Source organism: Rosa chinensis, chromosome 1 (assembly GCF_002994745.2).
Source record: "Rosa chinensis cultivar Old Blush chromosome 1, RchiOBHm-V2, whole genome shotgun sequence".
NCBI lineage: Eukaryota > Viridiplantae > Streptophyta > Magnoliopsida > Rosales > Rosaceae > Rosa > Rosa chinensis.
Window position 1 is genome coordinate 38,099,980 of NC_037088.1, and position 9,025 is coordinate 38,109,004.

The window sequence follows — 9,025 nt, forward strand, 5'->3', positions numbered from 1 at the left end:
TCACCTACCTTTTCATATTTCCTTTTACTTCTCTTCTAATTTACACCTTTACGGTTTAATTCGGGATTTTAGAGGGTGTTCTGTTTACATTGTAATTTCTGCAATTGGAAGTTAAAAAGAAGGAAAATACAAATATATGATGTTGATTTTCTTTGGTATGGAGAAGCAGCTTTTTGTGTCAACCTGTTTGCCAGAAGTTTTGTTCTGTGTTATTCCAAAGAAATCTCTCTAAGGTGGGGTTTGTAAATTATCAGGAAAGATGGTTTTGACAGAAGAAGAAATTATGAGGCTCTATAAGCCGGGTTCGAAAGAGAGTCATGCAAATGCTGAAAGATCGGGACTATCTAATTGTTGATCATGATCTCAACATGACAATGTTGCAGTTTAAAAACAAACATGGAGAGAACATGAAAAGGGAGGACCGTACTATCAATAGAAGGAAGAGAGGTCGCGAGTCTGATCAGCTATTTGATGGGATTTGTGTTCTTAAAGCAGTATTGTTTGAATTCTAACTGATGGTTGTTGTGCACCAGATTTATGTGTTTTTCCCTGAGGAACCAAAAGTTGGGTTCAAGACAATGAAGAGTTACATTACACGCATGAATCAGGAGAATGTGATTAGAGCAATCTTAGTTGCTCAACAAAATCTGACTCCTTTTGCAAAGACCTCCATTAGTGTGATGGGTTCAAAGTACCGCTTGGAGATTTTCCAGGTGAAGTTTAATTGTTTAAATTATTTTTAGAATGAAGTTTTGTTCTGGAAATATTGTGATTGTCATGTAGTCTATTACCTTACATATTGGAAACTCAAGGTACCAGAAACTTAGTATATGAAAACTATATGCAGATAGGTCTATGCTGAATAATTACAATGTTACTTCCCAACCATTTATGCGTTGCAGAGCTTAGTTTATCTCTACTCTAATGCCCTTTTTGATTCACAAGTAATGTTATTGAATGCACTTAATAGTATTGTCAATGTGACACTTCAAAGTGACAATGTGGATGCATAGGGTTATCTGATAACTCTAGTTAGTAGAGATGCCCAATAAAAGCATCAAACTTTAATTAGGCCTGTCTTTGGTTCCAAACGAAGCCGAGAAAGATGTTCTTATTGCTATCTAATGCAGTATATCTGTGTGGTGTTTGCACATTGGGAGAACCAAAAAACAATCGGTTTAATACGACAGTCTCCTCTGAGAGAAAAAACTAAGGGTATTTTGAGGATTAGATTGCACTGTGTGATTTTTTATTTTGTTGGCGGAACATCTTTAACTAATGCTGGCGAAATCACATTACTTTTGTTATATATTCATCTCACCTTAATATGTATTGGCTATTCTGTATGCTGTTAACAAAATTAGAAGATTTTGTTTTCTGAGTTAAGTCTATTGGTTCAGGAGGCAGAATTGTTGGTAAATATTAAAGAGCATGTTCTAGTTCCTGAGCATCGGGTTCTTGCAAATAAGGAAAAAAAGACTTTGCTGGAGAGGTGTACCGTGAAAGAAACACAGGTCAATCCTGAAGAATGCTATATTTGAATAATAACAAATTCCTGAAGTTAGATGCATATACACAAACAATGTGTAACAAGTCTCTTTAGTAAATTCTTTTTATTGTTTCGGGGTGGGCATATTTTGTTGGTAGTGGTGCTCGATCTATCTTTGCACCCTCCAAACAATTTTAACTAACTGTTGATCTTTTTCTGCGGTTACCAAACTGATTTGGATACCTAATTCATTTTCATATTCGGTGGATGGTGTTCAGCTTCCTCGTATTCAGCTGATTGATCCAATTGCAAGATATTACGAGCTTAAGCGTGGACAAGTTGTGAAGATAATCTGGCCGAGTGAGACTGCAGGACGATTTGTCACCTACCATTACGTTATCTAAGTACTTTTATTGTAAGCTGAAACCTGGATTGCATTAGTGTCGTGATGGAAGGTTAGCTCAGAAGTGAACATTGCAGTTGGAATTTTGCGAAGATCTCCATTAATGAAATGGATTCGAAGTACCACTTGGAGAATTGAAGGAGTGGAGGGTGGAGAAAGAAGCCATGCCTGGTCTTCAGTGACTGCGCATTGAATGGTGCGAACAACTGCGGGCGGTTCCAGATGGGCTTCAGGAGATTACTACCCTCAAGGAATTAACAATCAACTTGTTGCCTAGTAGATTCTGCAGTAGGGTTGGGGAAGGAGGAGAGGATTTCTATAAAATCAAACATGTGCCTTCTCTTATAATCACAAATATTGATTAGATGATGAGCCGGAAATGGAGGAAGCTGCAGGCGCGTCTCAAGTAGTTGCGGGTCCAGCTGGTGACTCATCAGGAATCAACTTTGGACGGTATGTGACTAATTGACTCAATCCTGTTTTATCATAGCATAACCTTGCATTTATTTTATTTTTTTGATATTGTGATCAAATTAAGATTTTGTTTACTAAATTTTTTACTGATCACTTCTCTAACTTATTAATCCTGCTGGTATTTCTTGATTATGACCAGCTCTTCCTCCTTCTGAAGAAAAAAAAACAGCGGAAATACAAGCTGCTTCCACTCCTTATTGAAATCGAGAAGTTCCTTCTATAGACTAAGCTGCACTTGGCGACTTTTGTTCAGCTTCTTCCTGTTTATGCTACGGCAGCTTGTTATTTGCTATTGTGAAATTGTCCTCCTCCTCCTATAGTTGTGTCTCCTCCCTCCTCAATCTTGAAGCCCAAGTCTCCTCACTGCTTCACACAGGTATGTCTCTTTCTTCCAAATTATGCTCTCAAATTAATACCTCTCTCATTTTACCTCGAACTTTGATTTTTCAGTGTAATTAGTACTTCAAATTTTGTTTTACAGTGAGTTATGTTTACATTGTAACTTTGGTTATCTTGACTCTTCATACTGGAATTTTGAATAGATAACAGAACTATGATAACTTTTATTTATCAATCATCCTCATCTCACAAAAGTTATAGGATTGTTTGTTGTCCTTTTAAGTGTTGAAAAGAAGAATAAAGTATAGAGGACCAAGTATATGATAACTTTTCTATACATATTGTAGTTGATCATGTAGAATAATCTCTAATAATATGGAGAAGCAACTTTTAGTACCCACATGTGAAAATATGGATTTTGCAGTCATGTTTAATTTGTGACAATTTTTGTTCTTGTAATTCCAAGGAACCTTACTAACAAAAAGATAGGCTTTATAATCTTTCACCTGAAGGATGGATTTAATTGAAGAAGAAATTACGGGGCTATATAGAGCTCAAAAAAGTGATTATTGTTTGAATTGACTGTTCTTGATATCTTGTGAATGTCATTTATAGTGATTATTAACTCTTTGTATGGGCACATAAAGTACCAGAAACTTGGTATCAGAAACATGTGGCCTATACGTAGACAGGTCTATGGTGAATGGCTTGCTTAGTTTATTTGTATTCCAAGGCCTCTTAAGGTTGACAATCGTAATCAATTGCTTAATAGTATGATTGTTTTGATGAAAAGAATTCACCATATATTAAGAATTACAAATTGGATGTATTGAGTTTGTTCAAACTTGTGCTGGTGCCAAAACATGATGTTTGTTTATATATGACCTCTATTTTGTATGCATCCACACTAATTGTTATTTTGAAAGTGTTCTTACTTAACTGTACTGGTTCAGGAGGCAGAATTGTTGGTTCAAGAGCATGTTCTAGTTCCAGAGTATCAGGAGCTTAAAAATGAGGTAAAGAAGACTTCGCTGGAGAGGTAAACTGTGGAAGAAACACAGGTCAGTCCTGAACAATGCTAATATATTTAAATACTTCCCAACACATGTCATGGCCTCAAATCAGATATATGCACACACTAACAATGTCATACTTTCTATTTACTTAATTCATCCAATTGTTTCAAGGGTGAACAGAATATCTTTGCTAGGAAAGTTTCAACAAGCTTGAGTGTTGCACTCAAAATTTCACGAAGCTTGAGGCTTGCCAAGATTAGTACAACACAAGTCATAACTGCCATTGTGCCTAAAACTCCAACAAAAATGAGTAGTGTTTATTGTGATATCCTGATGGCAATTTCTGATCCAATATAAAAGATCTGGTTGCTAAGGAAATTGAGTATAGCCCTTACATTTGAAGTCTCAAATAGGGTAATCAAATGGGATCATGGAAGAAGTCACAGTATGTGTACACATCATACAAGTTATACTTATTCCTTAATGTACAAATGAAATCACTAGATTTTATCGGATGCTTATATATTTTCGATTTCAGTGTATTCATTTCTTACGTGATAAAAAAAACATTTGACATATCATTTGTCATATTTTCATAAGATTTTGTGAGTCAACTTTCATAAAGGAAGGTTATCAAAAAAAAAAAAAAAACATTCATAAAAGAACTATATTTTAACATATCACCATAAAGAATCTCTTTTATTTATTTTCTTTTTCATCTGCAACGGTATTAAATCTCCATTACATATGTCATGGCTGCAGCTTACAGCAGAGGTAACACATGGCTTTTCTGTTATCAAGGGCCATTCTCTGTTGACCGAACAAGAAACGTGCGGTCCAATGAGAATTTTACACCAGCCCATTCTCATGACAGACCGTTCCCTTGTGATCCGAGCCCACAACCCGGAAAGCCCAATGAAATGAAATTTAAGGCAAAACGGACGCGTGCAGCAACATGGTGTCGGTGACGGCAATGGTTGGCTAGGTTCCTGTAGAGCTCAGGGCACGCCACCGACGTTGATTGGAGATGGACGATATGAACTAGTGAGGATGGTGGGTACGTCGTCCACCGCCGAGCCAGCTATGCATATTGGTCAGAGATGTTGGTTGTTAACTAGGGTGGATTTGGGCGAGGAGTGGACTGGGATGGGTAGAAGAGTTGGGGGAGAAATGTTTGTTGTTTATTTGTAGGAAGTCAAGTGCAGCTTGCTCTGGTCAATTGGAGGTGGAAGTGGAGGTAAGTACCGACAGAGTAAGATTCTTTGGGAATTAAGGTGTGAAAACCAAGGTGTTCGTTGAGGTCTTGTGCATGTGGAAGGAAATTAAGGTGTGAAAATTATGGCTAGGAATCATAGAGTGGAAGGAAATTAAGGTGTGAAAATTCTGAGGGACAGTCAAATTGGAGTTAGATGATTTGCCTCCAAAGTTGATGAGCCCATTAAGATCACAAAAGCTGACTATCTGGAAAGTGACTAGTTTGGGCCGGGGCTGAAGACAAAAGGAAAATGAAAAGTAGCACCCACGTACACGGTACGTTGGCTGACTTGGCTCCACCTGTCAGCCTTATTTTCAGATTGCATTAATGGAGGAAACTACTAAGAAGCATCTTTGCAGATAGAAGAACATTTGTTTTCCATCCACTGCTAATTAAGAAGATTAATTTCACCAATTTGAGGAGAGAAGAGAGAGAGAGAGAGAGAGGGAGGATCAGAAATATGGCTGAAGGTGTTGTTATTGTTGCGGCTGAAGGGATCAAGACCCTCGGAGACTTCATCATTCAGCAATCAAAGTTCTTGAGTGGAGTCAGCTATCAAGTTGAGCTTGCAAAAGTTGAACTGCACTTGATCCGCGGCTTCCTCAGAGATGCAGATGCAAGACAAGGAGAAGAAGAGGTAGTCCGCATTTGGGTTAAACTGATTAGAGATGCTGCTTATGACTTGGAGGATGTCATTGAATCTTTTGCCTTGAAAGTAGCTTCTAGGAGGAGAGGAGGTACTGTGAAGATTGTTCTCAAAAGGTTTGCAAGCATCTTTAATGAAGGAGTTAATCCATACAAGATTGGGTCCGAAATTGAGGATATTATGACCAAACTTTCTCATCTGAGGTCGAGTTTGCAAAGTTATAACATCAGGCAAATAAGTGGGGGTACGTGATGGTGTCGCTTCTTCTTTTAAGAGGCAACGAGACCGGCGGCTAACTTATGCTCATGAACTTGAAAGTCATACTGTTGGCTTAGAGGAAAACACAGATATACTGGTGAAGGAGTTGGTAAGAGAAGGAAAGCGTCACCGTGTTATTTCTATTTGGGGGATGGGCGGCTCTGGAAAAACCACTCTTGCAAAACAGGTTTTTCTTCAAGATGAAGTTAAGCGCCATTTTGATTGTTTTGCTTGGGTCTGTATATCTCAACAATGGGAAGGAAAGGATGTATTGGAAGATATTATAATTAAACTCACTTCCCCAACAGCAGAAAAAAGGAAAGAAATTTCCAAAATGAAAAAGGATGAAATAGCAAGGGAGGTCTGTAGTATCCAACGAGAAAAGAGATGTCTGGTGGTCCTTGATGACATATGGACTCAAGAGGCTTGGCATTCAATAAAATCTGGATTCCCAATCAATGAGGAAACAGAGAGCCGGATATTACTCACTACTCGCAAAAAAGAAGTTGCTTTGCTTGCTTCCAAAAATGATCATCTCCACCAACCTCAACCATTAGATGACAACCAGAGCTGGGAACTGTTTGAAAAGATAGCGATGTGTGGAAGCGACAAAACAGGTAGTGTTTTCAACCAACTAATGCATATTTATATGCACTTTTCTAGCCACAGGAACCAACTAATTCCTATAGAATTTAATGGAAAACCCCCGCCTATACTCAATTATGACTCATTCGACATTTTGGTCACTGAAGTTTCAAAGTTTCAAATGTATCGCTGAAGTAAATATGACAATAAGTTTTCAGTAATGACTAAATCTCTCTTACTGAAGTACTGTTTCTTTTCTTTTCCAGACTTGGAAATTTATGCAAAGAAAAGGGAATTAGGAAAGAAGATGCTTGTACATTGTTCAGGTTTACCATTAGCCATCAATGTGCTTGCTGGTCTTCTTAGTAGACGAGAGACGATTGATGAGTGGGACACGGTACTTAGAAATGTTGATGTATACATAATGAGAGGCATAAATGTCCTTGAAAGAGAAAAGACAGGTCAGGAGTGTGGTGTTTCAGGTGTCTTGGCATTGAGTTATGATGACTTACCATCTCACTTAAAACTATGCTTTTTGTATTTAGCCCAATTTCCTGAGGATCATGAGATACGGGTAAAAAGACTTAGTCAATTATGGATTGCAGAAGGGTTTATAACTTCAACGTCAGAAATGCATGTTTCAGTTGAAATTTTGGAAGAATTGTCATATAGTTGCCTAGTTGAATTAGTGGAAAGATCTATGGTTCAAGTTGTAGAATATGGCTTAAGTGGGAAGGTGAAAACTTGCCGTCTCCATGATTTTATGCGAGACTTGTGCTTGCAAAAGGCAGAAGAGGAGAATTTTCTCCGAATTATTAACTTTTCTACGGGACTAGTATCTAAGACACCACTAATTGGCAAGGTTCGAAGACTTGCCCTCCATTTGGATGAAAATGTTAAATATGATTTTAGTATAGATGGAAGAGATGAGCACATTAGGTCTCTATTATACTTTACCCCAAAGGGGTTTGACCAAAAGTGGAAGAAAAAAGTAATGCGATCGATATTCAATGACTTCAAATTGCTTAGAGTTCTGAAGTTTGAAAATATAGAGAGAGAATTTCAGTTACCGAAAACGATTGGGAATCTAGTCCACTTGAGGTTTCTGAGTCTGAAGCATAGTGCATACAGTGGGTTACCATCATCTGTTTCTAAGCTGGTACTTTTGCAAACTGTAGATCTGCGGTATAATTATTATTTATATGAAGGATCTTGTTTTGGTCGGGAGAGGGCGACCAGAATCAGAAATGTGTTTTGGAATATGGAGCAACTGAGGCATTTATATTTACCTTGGCGTCACTATATAAGTGAACAGAAACTCTCATTTGCAAGACTTTGCAATTTGCAGACGTTGGGTGATCTTCCAATTGAGAAATGTGATTTGAATGATCTTGTTCAGTTAACCAATCTGAAGAAAATATCCGTAATTGTATCACGGCCTAGTCACTTGGAAAAGTTCAAGAACATGTTGATATCAAGAAGTATAACATATGAGCGTCTTCAATCGCTATCTTTGAAGCTAAACCGAGATGATAATGAGGATATAGCAAGAGATATAGTATTAAGGTGTCCTCATATATACAAGCTGCGACTGCTTGGGAAAATGACTAAATTTCCAGAAGAGCTGCTGGGCTATCCAAACCTCACCAAGATAACGTTGGTTAGTACAGAACTGAGATGTGACCAGATAGAAATAGTGAAGATGCTGCCCAAGTTAAGGGTGCTTTACCTAGGTAGTAATGCTTTCAAATCAAAAACAATGGTTTTCTCCCCAGGAGGCTTTCCTCATCTGGAATTTCTTACCCTTAGTGCTTTGTTTATGTTGAACGAGTGGAGGGTGGAGAAAGAAGCCATGCCTAGTCTTCAGAGATTGCATATTGAATGGTGCCTACAATTATGGGAAGTTCCAGATGGGCTTCAGCATATTACTACCCTCAAGGAGTTAACAATCAACGTGATGACTAGTAGATTCTGCAGTAGGGTTAGGGAAGGAGGAGAGGATTTCTACAAAATTAAACATGTGCCTTCTATTATAATCACTAATATTCAACCTGACTACAAGAAAGACGAGGAGCCAGAAATGGAGGAAGCAGCAGGTGCTTCTCGAGTAGTTGCTAACGACTCTGAGGAATCAACTGTGGACGGTATGTGGCTAATTGACTTTGTCCGTTTTATGATAGCATAACCTCATATATTGTGATCAAATTAACATTTTTAGTAATTAAATTTTTTACTTTTATTCCCGGTGATTTATCTTGAATCTTGATTATGACTAGCTGCTCCGACTCCTGAAGGAAAAACAGAGGAAATACAAGCTGCATCCACTCCTTAATTAGTTAAATCCACAAGTTTGACTTTACATATGGTAACTCTTTTCTCCCAATCCCTGATAACACCCACATATATTTATAGTTCTGTGTGTTTCACATAGAATCAGAGTATATGATATATCTGGATCTTGTATTACTCGATGCAGCTTGATTACAACAGATGTGAACAAGGCTATACGCTGTTTGCGGTGCTAGATGTCCAAGCTTTGTATATATATGTAATCAGGCCA

The 9,025-nt window shown here is 37.9% G+C and overlaps 2 protein-coding genes and 1 pseudogene across 2 annotated transcripts; all 3 read left to right on the top strand.

Moving 5' to 3' along the window:
• Nucleotides 1–259: 259 nt before the first annotated feature.
• On the top strand, nucleotides 260–7,118 carry LOC112197405 (annotated as a pseudogene).
• LOC112166329 (putative disease resistance protein At1g50180) lies at nucleotides 5,437–7,656 on the top strand. Its single transcript, XM_040506483.1, has 4 exons — nucleotides 5,437–5,866; nucleotides 5,958–6,497; nucleotides 6,732–7,404; nucleotides 7,644–7,656. The coding sequence occupies exons 1-4, from the start codon at nucleotides 5,437–5,439 to the stop codon at nucleotides 7,654–7,656; spliced, it is 1,656 nt and encodes a 551-aa protein (XP_040362417.1).
• On the top strand, nucleotides 7,610–9,025 carry LOC121052992 (probable disease resistance RPP8-like protein 2). The gene is made up of 3 exons (XM_040519254.1): nucleotides 7,610–8,609; nucleotides 8,742–8,830; nucleotides 8,942–9,025. The coding sequence occupies exons 1-2, from the start codon at nucleotides 7,727–7,729 to the stop codon at nucleotides 8,795–8,797; spliced, it is 939 nt and encodes a 312-aa protein (XP_040375188.1). The 5' UTR covers nucleotides 7,610–7,726; the 3' UTR covers nucleotides 8,798–8,830; nucleotides 8,942–9,025.

Bases quoted from the DNA above. Each gene is read 5' to 3' on its own strand.
- LOC121052992 (XM_040519254.1), top strand. From the start codon at position 7,727: ATGGAGCAACTGAGGCATTTATATTTACCTTGGCGTCACTATATAAGT. The intron at 8,610-8,741 runs GTATGTGGCTAA...GATTATGACTAG, and splicing joins TGAGGAATCAACTGTGGACG to CTGCTCCGACTCCTGAAGGA.
- LOC112166329 (XM_040506483.1), top strand. From the start codon at position 5,437: ATGGCTGAAGGTGTTGTTATTGTTGCGGCTGAAGGGATCAAGACCCTC. The intron at 5,867-5,957 runs GTACGTGATGGT...CTGTTGGCTTAG, and splicing joins CATCAGGCAAATAAGTGGGG to AGGAAAACACAGATATACTG. The intron at 6,498-6,731 runs GTAGTGTTTTCA...TTTCTTTTCCAG, and splicing joins GTGTGGAAGCGACAAAACAG to ACTTGGAAATTTATGCAAAG.